This window comes from Danio rerio, chromosome 20 (genome assembly GCF_052040795.2).
Source record: "Danio rerio strain M-AB ecotype USA chromosome 20, GRCz13ab, whole genome shotgun sequence".
In the NCBI taxonomy this organism is placed as follows: domain Eukaryota; kingdom Metazoa; phylum Chordata; class Actinopteri; order Cypriniformes; family Danionidae; genus Danio; species Danio rerio.
In genome coordinates this window covers 57,969,581-57,997,500 of record NC_141040.1, presented here as the reverse complement: position 1 = coordinate 57,997,500, position 27,920 = coordinate 57,969,581, and the positions used below count along the sequence as shown (strand labels likewise).

Genomic DNA, 27,920 nt, shown 5'->3' with positions numbered 1-27,920 from the left:
TTTCGTTTCCCCTTTTTCATATTTCATAATTATTTATGATTCCCTTATTTTTTAAAAATGAACTATAGTTTGTAGAGACCGTATTCTGTTTTATTTGTACTGTAAATCTTTTGTTGTTATAAATAAATAAATGATGATGGCGATGCCACGTGATCGGTCATCACGACTGCTGCAACTTTGAGCCCCAAAGTGTCCTGCTGTCCGACTTGACGGCTGTTTTTAACTCCGCCCCCGCCTGCGCTCTGCTAATCTCCTTGATCACCGGCTGCAGCTGAGCTTCTTGTCGAACACACCTATTGAAATAGGGCTGTAGCAGAAGCCGCTGTGGTGTTTGTTCTCCTCTAATAAATGAGTTGCACCTCAGTAGACGAATATAAAATGCACAGGTTTATTTTTGACCTTTTTATACAGACTATTTACTGCATTCAGCTCCATGAATGATTTAAATGATATATTTTAGTGAATAACCTGAATATTAATTCAAATAAGTCTTACAGACTTGTAATAAAATAATTATCATCATTAATCCTGACGGCTAATTCACATGACTTTTTTTTTTTTAATGCACATACTGGAATTTGTTGAGTAGAAGTGTTTCCACCATAGTTTATGCGCATCTTTTCATATCGAATAAAAGTTTGTCCTACTGGGTTATGAGCATATGTTTTTTTTTTTTAATGCATGTTGTTATGTGTAAAATACTTATGCTTATCATGGTGCACATAAAAATAGGTGGATGGAAACGTAGCTCCTGATTACAGGTGTAGTCCTGAGTTTGTGCCCTGCTGCCTCTGATGTTTAAACACTCGTGTCCCTCCTTAGGTGCTGGGTCTTTATAAAGGCATCGGTTCCCCTATGATGGGCCTGACGTTCATCAACGCCATCGTGTTCGGCGTGCAGGGGAATGCCATGCGCAGACTGGGCGAAGATACGCCACTGAACCAGTTTCTGGCGGGCGCAGCGGCCGGTTCTATCCAGTGTGTGATCTGCTGCCCGATGGAGCTGGCCAAAACACGCATGCAGATGCAGGGCACGGGCGAGAAGAAGTCCTCCTCCCGGAAAGTCTACAAGAACTCGCTGGACTGCCTGGCGCGCATTTATCAGCGCGAGGGTTTGCGCGGCGTCAACAGAGGGATGGTGACCACGCTAATCCGAGAAACGCCAGGATTTGGGGTTTATTTTCTGGCTTATGATCTGCTGACGCGTTCGCTAGGCTGCGAGCCGGATGATCCCTACATGATCCCCAAACTCCTGTTCGCCGGCGGCATGTCTGGAATCGCATCCTGGTTATCCACGTACCCGGTGGACGTGATAAAATCACGGCTGCAGGCGGACGGAGTCGGAGGAAAGTACCAGTACAGCAGCATTATGGACTGCACACGCAAGAGCATCCAGCGCGAAGGCTTTCGAGTGTTCACTAGAGGACTCACGTCCACTCTACTGCGCGCGTTCCCGGTTAACGCGGCCACTTTCGCAACGGTCACCTTATTTTTGTTGTACGTTCGTCCGGATGAAGGGTCTAAGGATTGCGAAGCTGCTCATCACGCAACTCTGCAGCAACAAGCGCAACCGTCCAGTCTGTGAGTAAATATACAGCTGTGTTTCCATTATAAATTAGATTTATGTGCAAACTTGGAATATCGCAGACATTCGCAATCTATGGGTCAAAGAGAATCGTAAAACAATGGTGAGAGAAATAGTGCTGTAGGATTCTCCACTGTGGGGTTTGTTCTCCTCTAATAAATGAGTTGCGCCTCAGAAGACGAAACGCAATGAACGCCTTTTGAAGGGGTGAGACGGGAGCACAGACAGATACTCAAGACAGTTCTGGAGGTAATAATAATAGAAGAAGAATAATACTGACGACGGACTGATTATAAGCAGCACTACAACAATTTAGATCTTTTACATCATGTCCTAACTACACGCTTCGGCTCATGTAAAAGCTTATTTTCAATGTTAACAAAACAAGATTTTGTCCTGAAGATGCGTGAAAGCGATGCATGACATTTCTAATCTATTTCTGCACCGTCACACTAGAACAACAGCATAAACTACTATAACAATAATCACCGCCGCTGCTCATCATGTGCTTTACTCAGTGTTAAATGCTGCTAATATGGCTCCAACTTTATGGGTGTACTCACACTAGGCTATTCAAACCGTACCCAGACACGTTTGACCTCCATTTCCAGGTAGGATTGACAAGTGTGAGCGCTCTGAATCGGGCTCAGGTGCATTTCAGTAGGCCTGGCCTGGCTGGTTGTAAAGAGGTGTGCCAGAGCGCGGTTCGGTTGGGCTTTGCCAAAGTACGCTTGTCTTCAGTTTCGAGCTCAGGGGCGCTTACAGTACGAGACGTGACTTTTAAGGGACTGTTTCATATGGATTTATTAATCATTCTTAAGCCTGGTTTATACTTCTGCGTCAAAAGACCTGCGTAACCCACGGTGCATGCAATGTGTGTAGCTGTGCATTTATACTTCTGCTGCTGTCTCTGTTGGTCTGCATTAACACTTCCGAAACGCTAGTGGGCAGTGAGGTGTAAATGTTCCTCTGTGTTGAGGTACTTCACTGGTGTTTTGTTCTTTCTGAACGCTTCCTGAATGTACAAGTGGTTAAAACTCGCTCATTTTGAGGCAGGAACCGGCGGACAACTTTAACCATGAGGTAAACACCAAACAAAACTTTCCATCTGCAGCTCCTTCACGGGACTCCACACTTATAAACAATCGCTCCATCGGGCTTGCGCCGCTCGCGTGGCTCTCGGTCCCGGCCAGACTCGTCAGTGCTACAAAGCCGACCAATCACAGAGCTTGTGCTATATGTCGTTGCGACTTGTAGTTAAATTTTTTGAGAGGTGCACGTCAGCGACGGCCATGGCATAGGGCTATGCGTCAACGCATGCGCAACGCAAGTAGAAGTATAAATCAGCCTTTACTGTTCAATGAACTGTTATAGTTTATTAAAGATGCAAACCCTTCACCGCATGACAGCTGCACCTTCAGCAAACTTCCTAATACCTGCAGCACGAGGACTTTATCAACATTTATGAGCGTTAAAAGTGCTGGATCTGTTCAGCAGAATGTTTGACTGTGTCACTGCATCCCAGCCGACTCAAAATAATACAAAGCGCGATAACTAAAGCAATTTTACACTGAACAGTCAACAAAAAATGGTATGTGAGTGCAGGCCGAGGGGGAGAGGGGAGACAATCGCAAGATGACCATGCCTTGTGTGAGCACACCCTATATTAAGTGTTCTTAGCTACTGTGTACTTTTCAAAAGATGAATAAAATGTACTTGCTGTGTTGATGATGTATTGCAGAACACTTCTGGGGCTCTTGAGGTGGGATACTAGTCAGGTTAGGGACAGGTTCGCTGGTATGTGTAAGTTTAAAGGGTTAAGGTGTAAGGCACAGGTGTCAAACTCAGTTCCAAAAGGGCCGCAGCTCTGCACAGTTTAGTTCCAACCCTAATTAAACACACCTGATCAAACTAATTGAGTCCTTCAGGCTTGTTTGAAACCTACAGGTAAGTGTGTTGGAGCAGGGTTGGAACTAAACTGTGCAGGGCTTCGGCCCTCCAGGAATTAAGTTTGGCACCCCTGGTGTAAGGTAACGATAAAAAGCTTTTATAAGAAGGTCACACAGCATGTACCTTTAATAATCTTAAAGAGGTTTAATGGGTGTTGATTAGACTTGTCGCTGAATCTTGTGGATTTGCGTGTAGTCAGGACATGGTGTTATAATGCGCTGGTTTGTTCTCATGCCATCTGTTCAAACTAAACCACATCTCTTTACTGACTGAGTTTGTTCACTTAATAGGTTTCAAGCTTAGTTTATACACATCGTTTCTCATCAGATCAAATGTTGATCCTACTCAGGCCATGTCTACATGTACACGTGTGTTTTTATAGATGGAGTTTTCCCTGTTCCGTCCACACAAATAACAAATACGCATTGCAATGCATGTTAAAAGCCAGAAGGGGGCGATTAAAACATTTATGCTGAGTTCATACCAAACACAGTATTATCATACAACATACAAGTCAATGAAATTGTGAGAACAGAGGTGAATCACCTGTAAAATATGATGTGTCGCCATTTAATTGCATGCAAAATAGTTTGTTTTGACACATTATACAGTGTGTGTGTGTGTGTGTGTGTGTGTGTGTGTGTTATGTATATCTGATGCACACATGTATATGGAAACAAAACTATACACAACTATTGCTACATGCATATTAAATTGTGTGTATATAATTTGTATCATATTTCATATCTAAAAATAAATAAACATCTCAAATATGTGCATGCATGTGTGCATTTATATATACACGATGCATATAGACACACACATATATGTTGAGTCAAAGCTAACTTTTATCTTTGCTAAATTTTTGCACAACACTAGATAACACTGGTGTTTGTGTGGACAGGCCCTCGGTTGTGTGCCTTATTATTATTGTTATTTAATGCACATCTTTGACATTAATGCTCATCCAATACACATGTTTTTAAACAGGATATTCCATAATGCACATGAAAAAACTGAATTACCAGTGAGATGACATGTGTTTGCCACAAAGATTAATCTCATCCAAAATAAAAGTTTGTTTTGACATATTGTAAGTGTGTGTATTAAGTGTGTGTGATGCACATATATATATATGAAAAGAAAATTATACAAAACAATTGCTACATAGATATTAAAATGTGCATATATAATTTATATCACATATATATATATATATATATATATATATATATATATATATATATATATATATATATGTAAATGAGTAAACATTTTCTCAGTTTTATTTGCATGCATGTATGCATTTATATATACATGATGCATATAGACACACACACATATATTAAGTCAAAACTAACTTTTATCTTTGCTAAATTTTTGCACAACACTGGTAAACCCCTGAGTTTGTGTGTGTGCATTATTATTATTTTTTATTTAATGCGCAGTTTTGAATCTAATGCACATCAAATATGCATTTTTTAACCGATATTCTATAATGCACATAAAAAGACGGTGAATCACCTGTGAAAAGACATGTGTTTGCCACAAAGATTTAATCACATCCAATATAAAGGTTTGTTTTGACATATTGTAAGTGTGTGTATTACGTATGTGTGATGCACAGATGAAAACAAAACAATTGTGTTGCATAGAAATTTAAATTTGTATCAAATGCCTATATATTTATATCTAAATATAAATAAACGTTGTCTCAAATATGTGCATGCATGTGTGTGTTTTTCACAAATACATCATGCATATATTAAGCCAAAACTAACTTTTATCTTTGCAAAATTTTTGCACGACACTAGAAAACACCACTGTTTGTGTAGACAGGCCCTCAGTTGTGCGCATTATTATTATTTTTATTTAATGCGCAGTTTTGAAATTAATGCACATCCAATATACATGTGTTTTTAATGCAATATTTATATAATATAAAAACGCTATAAAAATAAGGTGAATTACCTGTGAGATGACATGCGTTTGCCTCAAAGATTAATTGCATCCAAAATAAAAGTTTGTTTTGACATATTGTAAGTGTGTGTATTACGTATATGTGATGCACACATGTTTATGGAAACAAAACTATATTGTGTTACATAGAAGTTGAAATGTTTATTTATAATTTATATCATACGCATATCTATTTTTATCTGAATATATATAAATAAATAAATTTTTTTTCAAATATATGCATCATGTGTGTATATTTATATTCATGGATCTGTTTTCAAAACAAACTTTTATTTTGGATGCGAAGACTAGAAAATGTCCGTGTTCGTGTGGGCAGGGCCTCAGTTGTGCAAATGAATGCACACGGTGTTTCTATGCATATGCATGTGCAGTATGCATGTTTTATTTGAATGCGATATTCCAGAATGCACATAAAAATAAGTGGAAACACGGCTAATGACGAGCGCAGCATAGCATAGCACTTCCTCAACTCGGCTGAGCTGTTACAAACGCAATTGCACAAAATCTTGACTTGAGCTCTGTTCACTGCATCTGTAAATATGTCTTTTATATATCTATATATCTGTGTGTATTCTATAGTGTTTAACAGACGTGCTCCCCGTGTCTGCCTTACGAGAGCTGAACGTAAGACCTGTGGAAACGTAGGTTTGCATGTTGATCTGATCAACAGCTACGGCTTTTCATTTGGCAGAACTAGAAAAACTTGCGTTACTTCTACACACTGAAATTAAAGAGGTGTCTAAACAAATGTGTCTCTGGCGGAGTCTGGGAACAAAGCCATGCTTAAAGGGGCAGTTCACTTAAAAGGGAAAACTCCTCTAATTGTGCTCAGTTTCAGTCTTCTGTTGAACACACAGGAAGATATTATGAAGAATGCTGGACACAAATGAGTCAATGACTGATTTTTCAGCACTCTGAATATCTTGTTTTGTGTTCAACAGAAGAAAGAAACCAGTTTAGAACAACTTAAGTGAGTAAAGTAAGTGAAAATTACAATTTTGGGGTGGTGAACTGTCCCTTTAAACTGATGTGTGTGAAAACAAGGCTTTAAAGTGTTGATGTGTGCAAAGATTTTGTGCTTTAAAACACATTTAAACAGTAATGCCATGTATTTTCTTCTACTTTTCCGAAAATAGCAATGCAACCATTTTTATTTTAAGATCCGACATATTTTTCTCAATTTTGCAACATGATTTTTGCACTTTTTAGTCGGGATTTAATGATGAGAATAAAAGTTTATTTATAAACAAATTTCGAGAGGATCACGTGCTTATGATTTATCACAGCCGGTCTCGTATTAGCTAATCAAAATCTTCCAATCAAATGATTCCTAAGCTACTATAAACAACCACAGTCTTCAGTCCACTTTATCTTCGTCTGGAAGAAACCCCCCTTCCTCCCCATTCTCTTCTTTTACCATAGATCGGGTGGCACGGTGGCCCAGTGCTTAGCACTGTTATGCTGCGTTCACACCAGATGCGGAACACATGTCAAACGCGAGTGATTTACATGTTAAGTCAATGCAAACGCGCGAATATAGACATCCTGCGGTGCGAATGGCGCGGCGCGTATGACGAGAATTTCGCGGTGCGCATGGCGCGAATGGCGTGGCGCGAATTGAGCGTTTTGCGCATTTGACTCGCTTAATGCGCGTTTTGCGCGAATCACTCGCGTTCGAAAATCTGAACTTCAGTGGACATTTGCGCCGCGAATTATGATTTATTTGAGGTTACTCGCTTCATTCGCACGTCAATCCCCACTTCATTCGCGCGTCAAATTCACTTCAGAACAGATGCGGATTCGCGTGATGGGCAGAGCTTCTGTCTGCCCGGTGACTCTAGCTTCATTGCTAAAGGGCTAACATGGATTTTATTGAGAAAATAACAGTGTTTATGTGCTTTATGAAGGCTGAAAAACAGCATCGATACGTTTAGGGTTGTGTCTGAGTCCACTAGATCCTTTCAGAGGTGCATCCAGCTCTGTGAGCTCATAAACTCCTCCAGAAACTGAACCTGGATGATGGAGGCTTTCAGCGGTGCCTCTGACTGAGCCGAGCCCAGTTTGATGAACTTCTTGTCGGTGTCTGCTGGAGGATTTCCCCTAGGACACCGACAACAGGCGATTCGTCACAATCACGCCCCCACAAGAGCAAGCTCCTGATTAGTTAACGCTTCGCGAATGTCCGCTGAGGTTCCGATTTCAAACTCGAGCGATTCGTGTATATCGTGCCATTCGCACCACGCCATTCGCACCATTTGCGCCATTCGCTCCGCAGGATGTCTATTCACGCGTTTGCATTCACTTAACATGTAAATGTAAATCGTGCATTCTGCGTCTGGTGTGAACGCAGCATTAGCCCCACAGCAAGAACACTGCCGGTCCTGGTTCTGCCATGCCAGTGGGCGTTTCTGTGAGGAGTTTGTATATTCTCCCCGTGTCCAAGTGGGTTTTCCCCGGGTTCTCCGGTTTCCTCCCACCATCTAAAGATATAGATCATGCATAATAATCAAGCACTTGTCTAGTCGCCTTTTTTCTCACATGTTCCCTTAGCTACCGCAGGCGTGCTCCTCTCGAAATTTGTCTATAAAACATCACTAAAAAAAGAAAACGAACAGGAAAGTGCTGACTTGTGGGATTATGGCGTCTGCTGCCACACACGCATTAATAGACGAATTAATGTCAAAGAAGAACAGCTTTTGTAATATGGGAATATTTTGGCTTTAAAGTCACTGACAACAAACACAAACAGGTCATTTTTAAGAGCTGTCGCAGAATTGTTGCCATGGCTGACAGATTATTGTGCAGAAGCTTGATTATAAAATTGAATCGTAAATCAAATCGTAATTACAATATCTATCAAAAAAATACAAAATGCAATTAGATACTTTCCCCAAACCGCACAGCCCTAATTATGGCTTCTGAATGTCAATTTCGATGACTTTTCGATTATTTGTCCAGCCCTATTTTATATAGTCATTGAAACTTTATTTTGTGCAGTTTAAAGATTTTTTTTTTTTTGCATTCAGGATTTCAACTGTGCCTCGTTCCAATGCGGTTAATCGCTTCTTAAATTTAAAGTTTGCATTTAAATAATGCATTTGTATGTATTATGTTTATATCATTTTACGTATAAATCGATCATTATATATTTGCAAATTTGGAAATATGTATTGTTTTATCATTATTGCATCCACTTTTTAAGCCTCGTTTTCATTTGCATCAGTTTAAATCTGGCCTGAATGTGAGTTCTCGAGCGCACCCAGACACGTGTGAATCTTGTCATCTATTGTGATGATTTAATCAGAGGAGAGGATCCTCCGTTTAGTGTACGCTGCTGATCAAATGACCTGAAAGGTTGCCATTATCTTGGATGAATTGTGATTGATGTGCAATTTAATGACAACAAGTGATGTTTGCTGATTTCCCCATGAGTCTAAATCAGCAAGTCTCTGTCTGTTGTCTTCTTAAAGGGACAGTACACCCCAAATATGATGATCATTTCCTCATTTTCTCAAGCTCAGATGTTTCTAAACTGAATGTAACTCAAAACAAAGATATTGTGAAGAATGTTGACACAAATCAGCCATTGATGTTAATAGCTGAGTTTTATTGTTGTTCTGCTACAGTGTGCTGGAAATATCAGGGTTTCACGGTATTGTGATATATGCTCTGTTTAAATGTGTGTGTACAAAACAAAAACTCTTTTCCCCTTTGAACACAATATATTTTATTTTGAGAAACATTTAAGATATTTTGGAGCAGTAGACATGTCAGCCTAAATAATTCAAATGAGTTGTTGACTTCTGCTGTCTTCATTAGTTTCAAAAACACAGATTTCTTCACAATTTAAAGCATCTTTGGAGATCTTTTCTGCTGGAGATACTGCTGTCCTAAAAACGTAAATAAAAAATATTACTCATCCCTTAGAAACGGTCTAGAAGAACACGTTGGCGGTTCTGAAAACTTGACTTTTTCAAACCACGGTATACCTTGAAAACGGTTATCATCCCATGCCTAGCAAAGGGTGCTTTCACACCTAGACTTTTGTTTGGGAACCGGTCTCTTTGCCCAGTTAGCGCAGCTTGTTTGGCATATGTGAATCCACCAATCGCACTCTGATCCACGGCAAATCAATCGCTCCGAGATCGCTTAAATGAGGTGTTCTCGGCTTGATTGAAACAAACTCTGGAGCGGATTAATTGTAGTGAGAAAGCGATATGATCTGAGCCCGGTTAATCAGTGTTTTATGGACATGTAGCCATACAGCTATATGAAGAGAGAATTATGAATAGAGCAGGAGGTCATTCCAGACATCCCAAATCTCCCAGAAGTTTCAGGAGTCTCCCGCAAATGAGTAGAGATGCCCGCAAACGAGTGATAATCTCCTGGAAATCCCACGTCTTCTCCCGGTCCTCAAATATGTTGTGTCTCATCACTCCCCACCGCATCTCTCCTCGCTCTTCAGACACGGCGCACACACCCTGTCAAACACCACCACACCACCACACTCCTGACAGCTCAGCGAGACTCTGCAAAACAAACCGTGAAACTCTGACCAATGTGAGGAGAGTTTACTCGCACATGACTTGTTCTAGCTCTTTTGGTCCGTTTGGAAACTTTGTGCCGTGTGAAAGAGCAACAATGTAACTATTTTAATCCCGTTTCAGAACAGCTGAATCAATTCACAGGTGTGAAAGTGTTACCCAATGATGTGCATCAAACATATTTCATAATGAATTCAGTTATTATTATTAGTATTATTAATATTATTATGAGTTCAGTCAGTCAAATGTCAGTTCTGTGACTTTTCATTTATAATTTTTTAATATGTTTATTATTATTTTTTATTTAAAGATAAAAATACAGATTTATCAGATTTATTTTTACAATGTTCCCCACTTATTTTCATCAAGGGCACTAATAATTTCGACCATAACTCTCTATATAGGGAAAAAACCTGTTTGCGCATAAATATAAAAATGCTTTCCTGAATGTGCTACAATCATATTTAAAGATTTGACTCTGATTTAAGACGACAGATTGAAGATTTAAGACACAGAACATTTGCATAACTGAAATTGGAAAGGACACAATTGTAAATATGTGTTTGTATTTATTTATAGAGATGCCCTGCAAGTCTTATTCTGAGACAAAAATAAATAAAATAAAATATTATAGAGGTCAATGGCAGTTTCCTTCACTATATCCTTCTTTGTGTTCAACAGAAACTCAAACTGGTTTGGCAGAAGTGTGTAAAGGGTAACATGATTGTCATTAAGGGTGTGCTGTCTCTTTGAATTTTAATAAACGAGAAACCAAAGTTTTATTTTCCCCTCCTCCCAACAAATCAAACTCTTTCCCTTGACTTTAAGATAACTTTCCTCACCCACATGTCTCCTTTCCTAAATAGTTGACCTCTGATTGACAGAATTAATGCAGTATTTGCACGTTTTCTGTGATTATATTCATTTTAAATGGTTGTATCTGACCCAAGAGAGGTCTTATATGACTGTAACTGTGTTTGGTTGAATCCTGTGTTTTGATTGGTTGAAGCATGTTTGTTGTGTCAGATCAAATATATCATGTCTGTATATATGGAGGTTGTCATTTTCTCCGCGCTCTAGAGCGATGTGTGAAGCGTGCTGAATGTAGGAGAATGTAAAACTCTGAAATGAGACCTGTAGATCAGACCTTCGAGAAAAGTGCTGCTGTTTGTGTAACGGTTACGGATTGTATTAAACTGTATTAAATGTAAATATGTAGTATTCTGTTTTAAAGAGAGAGATGTTTAGATCCATGCATTGACAGCAGTATGTCTGGTGTGATATCTGTAAATAAACTATTTTACTGAGTTGAATCAGATGCAGAAGTACTGAAGTGATTTTATTTTCAATGGTAGTTTGTGATTTACTGCTTTACATTTAATATAATTCAATGTTTGAACGATATTTGCATATAAAAATAAAAGCTTTTGTTCTTTGCTGCTCCAATTTAAATCTTGGTTGGCCTAAATCAAGTTAATAATTGTTTTTGGTCAGCTAAAAAAATGGCATAACAAATAAATGTGTATATATGTATAAAAAATATATATGTATATATATATATATATATATATATATATATATATATATATATATATATATATATATATATATATATATATATACATACATACATATATACATATATACATATATATATATATATAATATATATATATATATATATATATATATATATATATATATATATATATATATGCATATATACATATATATATGTATATGTATATATGTATATATATATGCATATATACATATATATATGTATATGTATATATGTATATATATATGTATATATGTATATATATATGTATATATATATATATATATATGTATATATGTATATATATATGTATATATGTGTGTATATATACATGGCAGGGCATCTGCTGCGTAAAAACTTGCTGGATAAGTTGGCGGTTCATTCCGCTGTGGCGACCCCGGATTAATAAAGGGACTAAGCCGACAAAAAAAATGAATGAAGGAATTTTGATGAATAAGCTCTGACTTTTGACAGATTTTTCTTCTTTTTACGCGCACATGCGGGCATTATATTTCACACGCAAGGTGACTGAAATTGAAATTAAAATACAAAAGATACTGAGCCATTACTACAAGTGAAAAAACTAAACAAATATTTTAAAGGAGAACATCGAACCTAATTATCAAAATTAAACCTGCGAGACTTCATTTATGTCCTGCAGCAAAAGTATTTTTATTATACCTTTAGTGATCTGCTTGAGGTGGGTCAGTTTATTTTTATGCTTTTGATGAAGCAGCGTTCAACTTAAGCTCTTGAGACCACGCGCCGGCCTGTTTAGTGTTTCGCTGCAGTGTCTTTAAATATATAATCATTTAGTCCTATCTTCATTATTTATTTATTTTTCATTATTCATTTATTATTATGTACAATAATTGAGACATAAAATGAGATAGCAAAATATAACCAACAAGGAAAATGTAAGTAAAAGCGTAAATGAAAACATAAATGAAAAAGCTGATTTAATGACGGTCTTAGTACTATCAAAATAGCAACCGCTGAACATCTCTCTATATTTAGGACTGCTTTATTTATTTATTTAGGCACACTTATATGTACTGTGCTTTCATTTTAGTTGTCTTTTATTTCTTCAATTTTCAAAATGAATCCTGATTGCACTTTACAAGTTTACAATGATAATAAAGCCTGTAACAAATGATTAATGAAGGAATTATAATGTTTGGTTTCATCGTTTCATCTTCATTTATAAGTACAGTAGCATATTTACAGCTGCAGTGTAGGCCAATTCTGTCCGTTCGTCCCTTTGTGCCCCCTGGTGGAATATTCACAAACTGCGGTCATACATTAAAAACACATGCTTGCCCATTTAAAGTGGCGGCGGTATATGCCATGGCGGTAATGGCCACATTGAATTTTACCTACTGTATGTGTAAGGAATCGAACAAGTTACGGAATAATATTAATCTTCTACGTAACATGTATCGTAATGCATATCGTAATCACCCAGGACCACAGATTCAGCTCAGAATTTACTTAAATATTCTCATCTACATCTTGGATGTCTAAAAAGTAAATTAAAACTAGTAAGCTAACAGGAAATTGTCTTTTTTTTTTTAGGTGAACTACCCCTTTAAAACCAGTGAACAAACAAATCAAAGTGCGATTGCACTATCAATGTTACTCGTCTTGAGATTTCTTTCCAGGTGCGCCATCTCTAGTTTTGGCACGCAGTTTATTCACTTGTGATTCTGCGATGTCCGCCCGCTCTTCTGCTTCTTCCAGCTCATGTTGGAGTTTTCGTAATTTGGCTGTGTTTGCATTGGCCAGCTCTTCGGCTTCTTCAGCCGAACGTTTGTAGGATTTTACCTTCAGCTGCAGCTTGTCCACCAAATCTTGCAGTCTAGCCAAATTCTTGCGATCCTCGTCCGTCTGATAGGTCAGCTCTTTTATGCGCCGCTCGAATTTCCTCACCCCTTTAACAGACTCCGATCCTCTCTTTTGCTCAGCGTCCAGCTCATTCTCAAGCTCACGGATGCGCGCCTCCATTTTTTGTAGCTGCTTTTTCCCTCCTTTCATCGCTACCTGCTCGGCTTCGTCTAGACGGTGTTGCAGATCCTTAATCGTCTGCTCCATATTCTTCTTCATCCTTTCAAGATGTGCGCTCGTGTCTTGCTCCTTCTTCAACTCTTCGGCCATCATCGCTGCATCAGTGATCGCCTTCTTTGCCTTCTCTTCAGCATTGCGGTTCTCTTGCACAAGTTCCTCCAGTTCGTTTTGCAGCTGGAGAAGATCCGACTCTTGCTTCTTCTTTTGATTGATGAGGCCTGTGTTTTGTGAGTGCAGGAGTTGCATCCGTTCGGTTGCATCGGTGAGTTCTTGCTCGGCAAGTTTGCGAACTCTTTCGGTTTGCTCCAGAATGCCTCTGAGTTCTTCTAATTCGGTTTGCATGAGATTGTTTCGACGCTCCAGTAGAGTTATGTTTTCTTTGAGGTCATCATTACTGTGGAGAGTGTCGTCCATCTGGAGTTGGGTTTCTTTCAAGCATGATTGGACCATCTTGAGCTGCTTTTGAGCATCAGCTGCCTGTCTGTTGGCTTGGCTTAACTGAATTTCCATTTCGTTAAGATCTCCCTCCATTTTCTTCTTTACTCGTAAGGCTTCATTACGGCTTCTCGTCTCTGCCTCAAGAGAGGCTTGCAAGGATTCAATCATACGCTGATAGTTTCTCCTCGCTTGCTCCATTTCTTCATCCTTCTCAGACATCTTGCGCTCGAAATCTGCCTTGAGTTGATTAAACTCCAGCTGAGCCCGTAGGATTTTACCTTCTTCATGCTCGACTGAAGCATCAGCTTCTTCTAGTGCCGACTGCAACTCCGTTTTCTCCTGTTCCAACTGTTTCCTCAGTTTTTCCAACTCATGGACACTCTTTCGCCCTTCGCTTACTTGATCCGTCAAGTCAGAGATCTCCTCCTGTAGATTCTTGTTTTCTCTTTTGATGGTCTCTAGGTGATCGAGAGTTTCTTCATAGGAGTTCTTCAGCTTGAAGAGTTCAGTGCTTAAACTGCGAGCCTCTTTTTGCGCCCCTTCAAGCTCACATTGTGACTCTTCATATTTCTGCTTCCACTCTGCCATGACTTTATCGAAAGATCTCTGTTTCTTATCCAGAGCTGCGGACGCCGCATTGGACCGCTCAAGATCCAGCATCAAATCTTCAATCTCATTTTGCAGGCGATGTTTGGTTTTCTCCAGTGAAGAACACTTTGCATTCACCGCCTCCACGGCTTCTTCTGCATCTTGCAGTTTCTGAACAAGTTTCTTCTTTGCGTCCTCCAGTTCCTCGGTTCTCTGAATGCCATCAGTCTCATATCTCGCCCTCCATGTTGCCACCTCTGTATTAGCCTTTGATAATGCTCGCTGGAGCTCGGCTTTTGCTTCTTGTTCCTCTTCAAATTGCTCTCTGAGTAAATCACAATCATGACGTGCTGACTGTACAGCATGAGCCAGAGCGTTCTTTGCTTTTACTTCTTCCTCAAGTTGCCTTCTCAGGTCTTCAAGTTGTTGCGTGTAGGAAGTCTTTCCTCGGGTAAGTTGGGAAATCAAACATTCTTTCTCCTCCAGCTGACGTCCAAGTTCACCATTTTCAGTCAGAAGCTTCGCTTTCTGTGTTGACACGTCATTAAGAGCTCTTTGGGCTTCTTCAGCTTTTGACCTGTGCTCATTCATCTGATCTTCAAGTGATCGGCACATCTTTTCTAGATTGACCTTGGCTTTAACAATACTCTCCATGTTTGAGGCAAGGTCGTCCAATTCCAACTTTAACTCTACTTTTTCCTTCTCTAGCTTTTGTTTGACTCTTTGCAAGTTGTCAATCTGTTCCCCGAGTTCAGCAACACTGTCTGCGTGCTTCTTCCGTAGAGAGGCGGTAGTGGCTTCATGCTGAAGGGTGGATTCCTCAAGATCCCTGCGGATCTTCTGAAACTCTGCATCTCTTTTTTTATTGAGCTCCACCTGAGCAGACGTGGCTCCCCCTGCCTCCTCCAGGCGCTCGCTGATGTCCTCCAGTTCTCTGGAAATGTCAGATCGCTGCTTCTCCACTTTTGCACGAGCAGCTCGCTCTGCATCCAGCTCCTCTTCGAGTTCTTCAATCCGAGCTTGGTTTTCTTTTAATTTCTTCTGCAACTGCACCGAGGCCATTTGCTCATCTTCGATTCTTTGATTCAGCTGATTGATCTCAAAGTCTTTCTTCTTGAGCTTGTCCTCCAGTTGCTGTTTGTCGTTTTCTAAATCCATTACATTTTCTTGAGTCAGTTTGACATCTCCTTCCAGCTTCCTCTTGCTGCGCTCCAAGTCCATTCTGACTTTTTTCTCCTGCTCCAGCGAGCCCTCAAGATCATCCACCTGTTGTTCAAGCTTAACTTTGGCTTTTGTTAGTGTGTTCACTTTGTCCTCCTCACTTTGAAGGTCATCCAGTGTCTGCTGGTGAGCCTCCTGCAGTGCTTTTTTCTCCTTGGTGAGTTTCATTATGTTTTCATCAAGAGATGCCATTTCTTCGGTAATATTCTTCACTTTGTTCTCAGTAGCATGCTTTTCCTTTTCTACCTTAGCCAGTGTCAGTTCCAGGTCATCGATGTCTTTCTTGAGCTCAGAGCATTCGTCTTCTAGCTTGCGTCTCTTGGCTGTGAGATCTGCATTTATTTCTTCCTCATCCTCAATTCTCTCCGACAGCTCTTTAACTTTAGCTTCTAGCTGGATCTTGCTTTTTATGAGCTGCTCACATCGTTCCTCTGCGTCCGTTAGCGTGTCCTGCTCCGATTGCACTTGAAGGAGCAAATCATTCTTCTCTTGAAGCAACGACACCATTTTTTCCTCCAACTCTTTCCTTCTGGCGTCAGATTTTTCCAAGGCTTCCTTCAACTTATTGAATTCATCTTTCATGTTTGCCATCTCCTTTTCAGACTCGGCGCTCTTCAGCAAGGGTTTTATCTTGAAGAAGAGTTTCATCCACGGCCAGTTTTTCACACCGAGGAAGGAGCGCAGGTTCCACTGCACCACCATCAGCGCATCTCTACGCTCCACCAGTTTCTGATACTCGACTCTCATCAGAAGTCCACGAGCGAATGCTTGGATTCCAGTGAGGATACGAGCGAGTTGGTCATCTCGCATCTCCTCCAAGGTACCGAGTAGACCTGCTTTAAAAAAGACCTTTGTGTGGCCAAATTTGTATTGCGTGTGGTCAATATCTAGAGACCCCAACAGCTTCTCTGCACTCTTCTTGTTCTCTATGAACTGTCCTTCTGGGATGGCTGATGCGTTCAGGATTCTGTATCTTTGTTTGAAGTCTCCATAAAGAATCCTGTTGGGGAAACCTTTCCTGCAAATCCTGATTCCCTCTAGTACACCATTGCAGCGGAGCTGGTGCATGACCAAACAGTTGTCCATGATTCCCGGAATCTTGCTCTCATTTGGAATCAAACAGCGCACAAAGTGTGGGTGAGTGGTTTTCAGATTGGTCATTAATTTGTTAAGGTTTTCTCTATGCAGGGCAGACACCGTCTGAAAAGATGAGCCCTTTTTCTTGGCCCCTTTCCCACCTGATTTTTCACCGCCGTCTGATCCTGCATAACTGGAGAATAAAAGACTCAACAGCTTCAATGAAGACTTCTGATAAAGTCCGACTACTGTTTCATTCAGCGGGTCTTTGTTCTTCACCAGCCAACCCGCTATATTATAGTCGACAGTACCTGCATAGTGGGATAAAGCAAAGTGTGCTTCTGCCTTTCCCTTCACAGCTCGTGGCTTCTGGAAAATGTTGGTTTTCCCTAGGTGGTTGTCATAAAGCTTTGCTTTAAATGTTTGATCGCTGGCCTTTGGAAACATGCACTCTTCCTCCAGAATTGACATGATCCCTAGGGGTTTCTCAATCAGATCAATGCAGGATTGCAGATCCATCCCGAAGTCAATGAACTCCCAGTCAATTCCCTCTTTTTTGTATTCCTCCTGCTCCAGAACAAACATGTGGTGATTGAAGAACTGTTGCAGCTTCTCGTTGGTGAAATTAATGCAGAGTTGTTCAAATGTGTTGAAATCAAAGATTTCAAAGCCAGCGATGTCAAGCACACCGATGAAATACTGTCGATGTTGCTTGGTGTCGAGGGATTGGTTAATTCTCACCACCATCCAGTTGAACATTTTCTCATACACCGACTTGGCCAGTGCGCCGATTGAGTAATACACCTGGTCCACACTTTGTCCTTTTGTAACATATTCATTGCCCACCTTAACCCTTGGATGGCAGAGTCCTTTGAGCAGGTCGGCAGAGTTCAGCCCCATTAGATAAGCTGCTTTATCTGCGTCTTCAGTGCCGTCGGGCTCGGCCTGCTCCTCGCGCTGCTTCTGCTTGAATTTCATGTTTCCGTAATGCATGATAGCGCCGGTCAGCTTATAGACTCCCATCTTCTCCTCAGACGTGAAGCCAAGCACATCAAAAGCCTTATCGGTCGCTATCAGCTCCTCATTATCATTGATAGATGAGACGGTCACTTCTCCTTGTGAGATGTACGAGTAGTCGTATGGATTATTGGTGATCAATAGCATGTCCAGAAGCTCGGGCTTCTCGTTGGATAATATCTGGAAGAAGATATGGTAGTTTCTCTCAGACTTCAGCTGGAAGGTCACTCTTGACTTCTCCAACAGGTACGTTTCGATATCAGCCGATGACAGTTTTCCGCTCGTCCCGAAATGAATGCGGATGAATTTCCCGAAGCGAGACGAGTTGTCGTTTCGGAGCGTTTTCGCATTGCCGAAAGCCTCTAGCGCAGGGTTAGCTTGAATAATCTGATCCTCCAACGTTCCCTTGCTCGAGTCCTTTTTTCCAGTGGATCCCCCAGCGGCAGCGATGCTAGCAAAATACTGGATGACCCTCTTAGTGTTTACAGTCTTCCCAGCGCCGGATTCTCCGGTGATGAGCACAGACTGATTCTCCCGGTCGGTCAGCATGTATTGATAAGCATTATCTGAGATGGAGAAGATGTGAGGAGGCGCTTCTGTCCTCTTCTTACCACGGTAAGCAGCGACTACATCTGCGTCATACACCGGTAACCACTTATAAGGGTTCACGGTGACACAAAACAGCCCAGAATAGGTGTAGATCATCCATGCGGCGTATCTCTCCTTTAGATTGAACAGCACCGCAGGTTCATGAAGAAACGTCAGCATCGCCATGTCCTCGATTTTATCGAATTTAGGCGGGTTTTGAGGATGCACATCTCCATCTTTGACCGTCACCGTTCTTCCGTCTTCAGTTTTTACAGTCACCTTCCCTCCATCCTTATTCTGGATTTGCCCCTTCACGTACTCCACCTTTTCATCCACCACGAAACATTCGGTTTTGATATCGAAGGCTCTGGTTTGAGCTTCCAGACGCTCTTTGTCAGATTTCCTCAGGAATGGAGCTGCCTTCCCGAACTCTGCCATTAAAGCATCACCCATCGTGAATACGGTTTTCAGGAGTTTGTCGGATCTGGATCTCTCCTCAGTTGAGGAAAACTGTAGACTCACTAACACCACTGCTGATCTTTATAGAGGCAAACGCAGAGCCAAATAAGGGTGTGAAGGGAGAAGCGGAGGCGCAGGGGTTTATCTGCAGTTAAATGTGGTCTGGGGTCAGTAATGAGACCTTTAGTTGTTGATCTCCATAAATAGACAACTAACACCTGCCTCACTGTTTCCAGCTATTGAGAATATCAGATGCAAACAAATATGCTTGATTGACCATACACACAGACATCACCAATATACTATATAACTGCAGGTTAACTATGCTTATATATATCAACTTTAACTGTTAAAGGCTATTCGTTACTAGTTAATTAGTTAAAGATATTAAAAACTAATAGGCTTATGGTAACTAAACTTTACTTTTCTGATGTTGATTGTAATGCAGTAATGTGCATCTTCTGTAAAAATGCTTTGAAACAGTAATTATTGTGAAAAGTGTTTTATTAATAAACTTGGATTGAATTGAACACAGCTCTGGCATTAGGCTTGATGTTAGTTATTCTTTAGTTAATGAAATATAGTGCTTATTTCATCTTAAACAAATTAGCATTGTTTTGCATGTGCAGATTTATTATTTAAAAATATAAGGGATACACTATAAATAGACCCCCCCCCCCTCCTCTTTGAAACTCAACTTTACTGTTTCACTTACATTCATGTCTCTTTGATAAATTAGAGTATTAGTTTCTCCCTTTATTTAAATAAAAAATCTGTTATTTTAAATTATAATACCATTTTGTATTACAAATTACAAGCATGAACTTGTCAATTTAATATAGTTTGCTACATTATAAAATGCTTGTTTATAATTTGCAAAAAGAGTCACATTTTTTTTTATTCATCATAGACAAAAAGCATGCTTATAATGTCTAATGGGAAAAAAAGATTCAAAGTAAATCGGCACACTGCCACTTTAGCTCTCAAAAAAGTTTTAATGTCAATATTACAAAATCACAACGTTTCGACCGACATGGTCTTCATCAGGTGTCGGTCGAAACGTTGCGATTTTGTAATATTGACATTAAAATTTTTTGGAGAGCTAAAGTGGCAGTGTGCCGATTTACTTTGAATATTTTTCTACTTATGTTTGTTTTTTGATCGTGCACCTGCCTTCAAGATTTTCTAGATGTGCGCACATTTCTGTTTTTTTTATAATGTCTAATGCACAATAAATTATGGGATATTTTCCTTTTATTCATCATAGACACATGTAGTGAAGCCAAACCCAGTAAAGACATTATTTGTGTTCAAAACTTGATTGTTTTATATGTCATTTGTGTGAAAATGCAGGGTTCCACACAATTCATTCATGTTGTCCCAACACAAATCGGTTAAATCTTAACACTTTTATCAAATGTATGTGGATTGAACATAAAAATATTAAGTTGTCGCAATGAAATCTCAAGAATTGTGTTGGTTCAGCTTATTTTAAATAAGTAGTTTGAACAAGCAAAAAATTAGATCTAAAATCGATCGATTTTTTTAAAAGAAACTAATACTTTTATTAACGATAGAGACAATACAAGAACATTTTCATTGGCATACTTCATGCTTTATTCATTCATTTTCCTTAGGCTTACAGGCCCGGATTAAGAATTCAGAGGTCCCTGGGCACAATGTCTTGTAGACCCCCAACCTGTCCGTACCCCTGTAGTTGAATTAAAAAACAAGATTAATTTCATTCATTCATTTATTTTCTTGTCGGCTTAGTCCCTTTATTAATCTGGGGTCGCCACAGTGGAATGAACCGCCAACTTATCCAGCATGTTTTTACGCAGCGGATGCCCTTCCAGCCGCAACCCATCTATGGAAAACATCCACATACACTATGGACAATTTAGCCTACCCAATTCACCTGTACTGCATGTGTTTGGACTGTGGGGGAAACCGGAGCACCCGGAGGAAACCCATGCGAACGCAGGCAGAACATGCTGAGCCGAGGATCGAACCAGCGACCTTCTTCCTGTGAGGCAACAGCACTACCCACTGCGCCACTGTGTCGCCCAAGATTAATATCATATTTTTAAATAAATTTAATCTATAATGTATTGCCTGTATAAAAAATAAAGATATACAGTGCCTATATTTCTAATCTACAAAGATTGAACTTACTTTTAAAGCATTTAAAGCACACTTTGAAAAAAAAAAAAATACTAATACAACTAGTGAACATTAATGGATTTTAATATACCTGTTCAGGTTCACTGAAGCACTACTAAAAATGTATATATTTAGGGTATTTTTAATGTATAACTTTCACACCATAGAATGCACATGATTTGGATATAACACCTCTCCAATCCAGTTCAGTTCTATGAATCTGTCTTCCATAATACACACTCTTATTAATGACTCCTACTTGTCTTCCTCGTGATGAGTAGGCAAAATCTGATATGTAGTGGGAGAAAGAAAAATGAGTTCATCAGACGCTGGATTCGAACTGGGTTCATGATCAATCGTGTCAAAACGTGTTGCCATGCGCTTTACGAGCTGCGCCACTCATGATGCGGTTTGCTGCTCTCTTTTGTTATGTTGTCTGTTAATCAAACGGTGATGGGTGAGAATCACTCAACTAGCTCATTCCAACAAGGTGTGCTATTTGCACTTAGCCTAAATAGACACTACAAAATCTGCGTCCCCCCCCTCCCCCCACAGGTGTGCTTGTGCCCCTAGGTTAATCCGGCCCTGGGTAACCCTTTAGTTTAGGTCACAATTCATGTCACCAACTGTCTATTATTAAGATATGAACTGTTCATTAGTAGTTATAAAGGACGGTCTAATTCTACATCACCAAACGTACCCAAAACCTAAACCCAACTACTGCCTTACTAATTATTATTAAACAGCTAATTAGTCGTTTATTAAGCTAATAGTGTTAGTTAATGGTTTGTTAATACCGTGAATTGTGACAAAGTGTTATCCGACTCGGTCTCTTTATTGAGCAAGGGTCACCACAGCGGAATGAACCGCCAAGCATATGTTTTACACAGTGGATGCCCTTCCAGCCGCAAACAAGTACCGGGAAACACCCATACAATACAGTTAATTTAGTTCAATTCCCCTAGAGCATGTGTTTGGACTGTGGGGGAAACCGGAGCTCAAGGAGAAAACCCACACCAACACAGGGAGAACATGCAAACTCCACACAGAAACGCTAACTGAACCAGCCGGGACTCAAACCAGCAACCTTCTTGCTGTGAGGCCACAGTGCTAACCACTGAGTGTTGAGTTATTTTAATCAAAGCAATTAATGCAGTTCAGTGCGCCTCTGTGTGTATCAGTGTGTGTGTGTGTGTGTGTGTGTGTGTGGGGGGAGTGTGTGTTTCTGTGTATCAGTGTGTGTGTGTGTGTGTGTGGGGGGAGTGTGTGTTTCTGTGTATCAGTGTGTGCATGTTTGTGTTATCAGGGCCCTTTGATACAAGACATTCCCGCTCTTCAGGCTGAAGGACGTCCTCTATCTTCTCCACTCAGCAACACCTCCAAATAGACACAAGAATGAAGAGCAAACTGTTCTGTGATCAGACTCTTTGTTCAGTCACTGAGCCTCATTCAGCACAGCAGAGCACACACACACATGCACACACACTCATGGAAAACAGGGAACATGTGTCATTGTTCCTGTTGATCATCAGTTGTCTGCATTAACCCTTTAGATGGCCTGTGCTGAAGAGTTTCTGTCTTTTATATGGAGTTCAGTGGAGGAAAACTGCAGATTATAGCAGTGGTTCCCAAAGTGGGGCTCGCTTGGTGATTTCCAAAAATCAAATTCATTTTATGAAACTATTAGAACGACTATCTATTATCCATAACATCAAAAGAAGAAGAAAAAATGTAGGTAAATAAAGAACTATCAGCAACTCTCGGGTTGATTACGTTATAGTAAAGACAGCAATAGCATCAGATGCAGCACATTGATTATTATGGCACCAGGTTAAACTTTCTGACACCTTTACACCACTCACCATTAAATGATGAAGAGACTTGGGCCTGTTGTGTGTGCGCTTTATATATTTATAACCACCTCAGATGATACTGGGGGTCCAGAGTCACTGGCATTGTTATTTTGGGGGTCGCAGGGCTGAAATTTTTGGAAATCTCTAGATTTTAGTGTGTGTGCAGGAATACACTCACTGTGTTTACTGTGTTCTGAGAGCCGAGGGGAGGATTTTGAGTTTCTCAGACATATAAGTGTGCAAAGGTCTTACAGACTGTGCTCCAAATAAAAGATAGAGACTATGCTTTTTATTTTGCACTGCAGCTGATGATCAACAGGACAATTCCCAACAGGGAAAACCAGCATCAATCAGGAGCGCATGACTATCTGCTGTCATGTCAATAAATGTGATTATAATGGAAGTCAATGGGGCAAAAGCAGAACCAAAGAGAGGTCAGTCTGAACAGAGCATTGAGTTTCAGAAAAACTCCCAAGCATTTTCTGTCAAGATAAAAGAAATATGTCAAGATAAGATTTGTCAGCAAAAATCCTCCCATCTGCTGAAACACAGAGAAAGCTGTGGCCAAATTAAGACTCTAAAATCAGCTCAAAGTGGATGAAAACCAACAGCACACACAGGCTAATCTAACAGCTTTTAAAATTGTGGGGAAAAATGTGTTTTTAAGGCATTTGACTAAAACTTCAAGCTTATTTAAACTACTATAGGCACAAGAAATGAAGCTTTCCACTTAAAATTAAATAAAATGTTCAAAGTTTGGCACCAAAAGTCATCCCATTTACTAAAACACAGAGACGAGAAAGTTGTGGCCAAATTAAGACTCAAAATCAGCCAAGAGTGGATGAAAACGACCCGTCAGCACACAGGGTTGAACTTTGTAACACCTAAAGAAAGATGATCTGAAATCTGACTTATTTAAATAATTTGGCCTTGTCTGTCCCTGAAGAGATTCCCAAGCACACTAATAAATACTCTCACTTTTGCTGAATCTCTCAACACATTTTTGTGTTTAATTTCATCCATATTTTCACTATTAAGGATTAAACCCTATAGTTTTCCCTCCACTAGTCTTAAGGAAGGCTTGTAATTGAAGTCAGAGTTATTAGCCCCCCTGTATATTGTTTCCCCAGTTTCTGTTTAACAGAGAGCAGATTTTTTTTTTCAACACATTTCTAATCATGATAGTTTTAAACCCATTTTAAGGTCAATATTATTAGCCCCTTAAGCAACATTAGTTTTGGATTGTCTCCAGAACAAACCACTGTTAGTCTAATAGTATTTACTGCCATCATGGCACAGACAAAATAAATCAGTGATTATAAATGAGGTATTAAAATGTGATTATAATGAAATTCAATGGGTCAAAAACAGCACCAACATAACCAAAGGAGAGTCAATCTGCCTAGAGTTTACTGTTGTTTTAAAAACTTCATTGTGTTCAGCATTTTCCCAAAATGTGTGTCAAAATAAGATTTGTCGGCAAAAATCATCTCATTTGCTGAAACACTGAGGTGATTTTGAGTCCTAATTTGGCCTTAACTATCTCTTCTCTGAGTGGATGAAAACGGCACAACAACACACAAAGGTTGAACTTTGTATAACTTTAAAAACATTTATCTGAAACCTGATTGTTATTAAAATAGTGTATTTATTTATTATTTTGACGCTGGCCCCTTAAGATGTTTCCAAACATAATCAATACTTTCACTTCTGCCAAATCCTTCTGGTTCGACTCATTTTTATAACATTGTTTTGTTTCGTCCACATTTTCTTGCTCACAGTAACCAAACCCATTTCTGCTACAGCGTAATCCCTAAAGTCGTAACAATGTTTTCCGTCCACTAGTCTGAAAGGATTCCAGTTAAAATCAGAGTTATTTGCCCTCCTGTATTTTTTCTTCAAGTTTCTGTTTAACAGAGAGCAGATTTTGTCCAACACGTCTAATCATGATAGTGTTAATAACTCATCTCTAATCACTGATTTATTTCCTCTTTGTCATGATGACAGTAAATAATATTAGGCTAGATATTCTTCAAGACACTTCTATAAAGGCTTCACTAGGGTAATTAGGGTAAAGTTTGGGTAATTAGGCAAGTCATTGTATAACAGTGGTTTGTTCTGGAGACAATCCAACACTAATATTGCTGAAGGGGGCTAATAATATTGACTTTGAAATGGCTTTAAAACAATTAAAAACTGCTTTTACTTTAGCCGAAATAAAACAAATAAGACTTTCTCCAGAAGAACAAATATTATAGTAAATACTGTGAACATTTCCTGAATCTCTTCAACATCATTTGAAAAGAAAACTTTCACAGGAGGGTGAATAATTATGACTTTAACTGAAGCAAATGAGTTCAAAATCGCTATATTAAATATTTACAGCATGACTTCATTTATCATTTATTGTCTTTTTCTATCTCTGAAGGCAAAGATCAAAACAGTGTCTTCACAGTCTGCTGGATCTGAAAAGAGAGAAGGTTAACACATAGCTTTATCATAACAGGGTTACTCTTAATGCATGTTTCAAAAAGATGCATTCAATAAACTCCCCATGAAACATCTCGATATTGCACACAACATTAGTCAAAGGTTTTGTGCAGTGGATTAATGATGTCCTGTTTTTCTGTTTGATTATAACGTCCTCACTTATTTAGAAGGAACAGAAATACTTACATTTAAATAGTAACAAAACTAGCATTCATGTCATGGCATCCAGTATATTTAGAGCTGGGCATTATGGTCAAAATGTCTTCTTTAACAACCGTTAAAACGACACATTGTCCCTCAGGAATGCATGATTATAAGCTGTGATGGCTTTGCAATCAATAAATGTGACTATAATGGAAGTCAATGGAGCAAAAACAGCACCAGCATAACCAAAGGGGATTCAATCTGAACAGTGTATTGTTGAGTTTTTGTCACCAAATTTAACGCCTCGCACAAGCAGTAATTAGTTTTTTTGTCATTTGATGTGAAAATTACCTAATACACACTTAAATATAAATGTACGTATGTTTTTTTTTTTTAAGCGTAAATATTTAGGATTATGATGACCATTAAACGTGTCATAGTTTTGTGAAAAGGGTCCACAGATATGACTATTGCAGCACCGGCTCATTCTAAAAACGTCCCCCTATATACATTTCTGGAGATCGCAATTTATGTAACCAGAGGGACGTATGGCTGCATTTTGTCTTTAAAATGAGCGCTATGGGGTGGTATGACCCTCCTTTTTGCGCCAGCAGCTGACCGCTTACCTCCTTATGGACAGTTTTCCTGCTGTTACCAGTTTGTCCAGTGGCTCGCCATGTACGTCAGTGGACTTTACACGCAGAGAGGAATTGACTGTGAGGATGGGTTTTGATCCAATTATTAGCCCCCCTGTATATTGTTTCCCCAGTTTCTGTTTAGAGAGCAGATTTTTTTTTTCCAACACATTTTTTAATCATGATAGTTTTAAACCCATTTTAAGGTCAATATTATTAGCCCCTTAAGCAACATTAGTTTTGGATTGTCTCCAGAACAAACTACTGTTAGTCTAATAGTATTTACTGCCATCATGGCACAGACAAAATAAATCAGTGATTATAAATGAGGTATTAAAATGTGATTATAATGAAATTTAATGGGTCAAAAACAGCACCAACATAACCAAAGCAGAGTCAATCTGCCTAGAGTTTACTGTTGTAAGATGGGTTTAGATCCTGGTGAAGAACGGTTCCAGAAAGCAGGTAAGACAAAAACAGAAGCCAAAAAAATAAATAAACCAGCAAATAACAGGGTGAGAATGTGGTAAAAACCAAAGTGAAGTTTATTTATAAGCTTATTTGGAGAGGGTCACGTGTTTATGACTGCTATGATTACAATTTATGATTGACCAATCAGACGATTCCTAAGCCACTATAAGCCACCATGGTTCTAGTCCTTACCGAGCCAGACGGTGTTTCTGTGCTGAGTTTCCACGTTCTCCCTGTACTAATATGTACCCCGGTTTCCTCCCACTGTCCAAAAACACGCAACTTAAGTTAACTGACTAATTCAAATCAGCACCATAGACATGCTCCTAGTCAGTAGTTTTCTCTTAAGAGCGATCACTATCTGTTCATTAGCCACTACAGCAGGGGAGTTCTCCAGATCTACCTGAGCTCAAACTCCCCTCTCGCCTTGCAAACGGGAGGGAGCCCCAGATTTCTTATGAGGATCTTCTGAGCTCAGGGCTCTCTCCCAGGACAGCATCCCAAACAAGCTTTATATTCAATCTTCAGCTAAGTGTGAACTCTTAAAACGTGGTAAAAACCAGGCCGCTGCAGGGGCTTTTCTTTTTCTGGATTGCTTTTTTAAAACACTATTGGATGGGTTTAGGCGTGAATGGCATACTCACAAGAGAGATTTGAGATCTGAAAAAGCACACACAGCGTCCTCTGGTGGATTCGCAAAAACAAAACTGCAAAAAAACGTAGCTCCTGGGACGTATTTGACGCTCTCCAGAAATGTATATAGGGGTACGTAATCAGAATGAGCCTGGGTTAGTATGAGTGTGTGTGTGTGTGTGTGTCAGCAGCGGGATGTGCGTCTGCGGGTCTGCTCAACCAGTGGGATGAGGCAGCGGGGTGATGAACACTGCAGCAGGAACGGGTGCTGGAGCAGGTCAGATGCGCTGGATCTCTGCTGCGGCTCACGGGTCAACATGGAGTCCAGAAAGTCCCGCAGGACAGGAGAGATCTGATGAAGCAGAACACACACTGTCAATATCCAAGAACTACGGCATGTGGCTTGTTATGGTTATAATAATAATAAAATCAGATTATTACACTGCTCTCTGGAATACAT

General features: G+C 39.7%; 3 protein-coding genes and 3 long non-coding RNA genes across 15 annotated transcripts in view; 3 read left to right on the top strand and 3 right to left on the bottom strand.

The window, feature by feature from the left end:
- The window catches only part of slc25a29 (solute carrier family 25 member 29), a 29,496-nt gene extending 25,187 nt beyond the window's left edge, over positions 1–4,309 (top strand). Inside the window, exons 4-5 of one of the 3 annotated variants that reach the window (XR_015517945.1) lie at positions 823–3,419; positions 3,550–4,309. Coding sequence is in view for 1 of the 3 variants with exons in the window: in NM_001030237.1 (NP_001025408.1) it covers positions 823–1,584 (762 nt within the window). In the remaining 2 variants the exon portion in view is untranslated. 3 annotated transcript variants of the gene reach the window in all.
- Positions 1–27,920, bottom strand: part of LOC147839507 (uncharacterized) — a 519,823-nt gene that overhangs the window by 352,797 nt on the left and 139,106 nt on the right. The window lies entirely within an intron of this gene.
- On the top strand, positions 5,711–11,372 carry LOC147839509 (uncharacterized). The gene is made up of 2 exons (XR_015519158.1): positions 5,711–8,900; positions 10,794–11,372. It is a non-coding gene; the product is annotated as an uncharacterized LOC147839509 (long non-coding RNA).
- myh6 (myosin, heavy chain 6, cardiac muscle, alpha) lies at positions 13,188–19,126 on the bottom strand. The gene is given in 1 exon segment (NM_198823.1): positions 13,188–19,126. A coding segment is annotated over 1 exon segment (5,811 nt). The 5' UTR covers positions 19,066–19,126; the 3' UTR covers positions 13,188–13,254.
- LOC147839508 (uncharacterized) lies at positions 20,224–25,678 on the top strand. The gene is made up of 2 exons (XR_015519079.1): positions 20,224–22,414; positions 22,471–25,678. It is a non-coding gene; the product is annotated as an uncharacterized LOC147839508 (long non-coding RNA).
- pak6b (p21 protein (Cdc42/Rac)-activated kinase 6b) overlaps positions 25,459–27,920 on the bottom strand; it is a 60,702-nt gene continuing 58,240 nt past the window's right edge. For 7 of the 8 annotated variants that reach the window (XM_087297689.1, XM_087297691.1, XM_087297692.1 and 4 more), the window contains one exon: positions 25,459–27,812. In XM_087297689.1, the coding sequence (XP_087153815.1) occupies positions 27,645–27,812 (168 nt within the window). In that variant the 3' untranslated portion in view covers positions 25,459–27,644. 8 annotated transcript variants of the gene reach the window in all.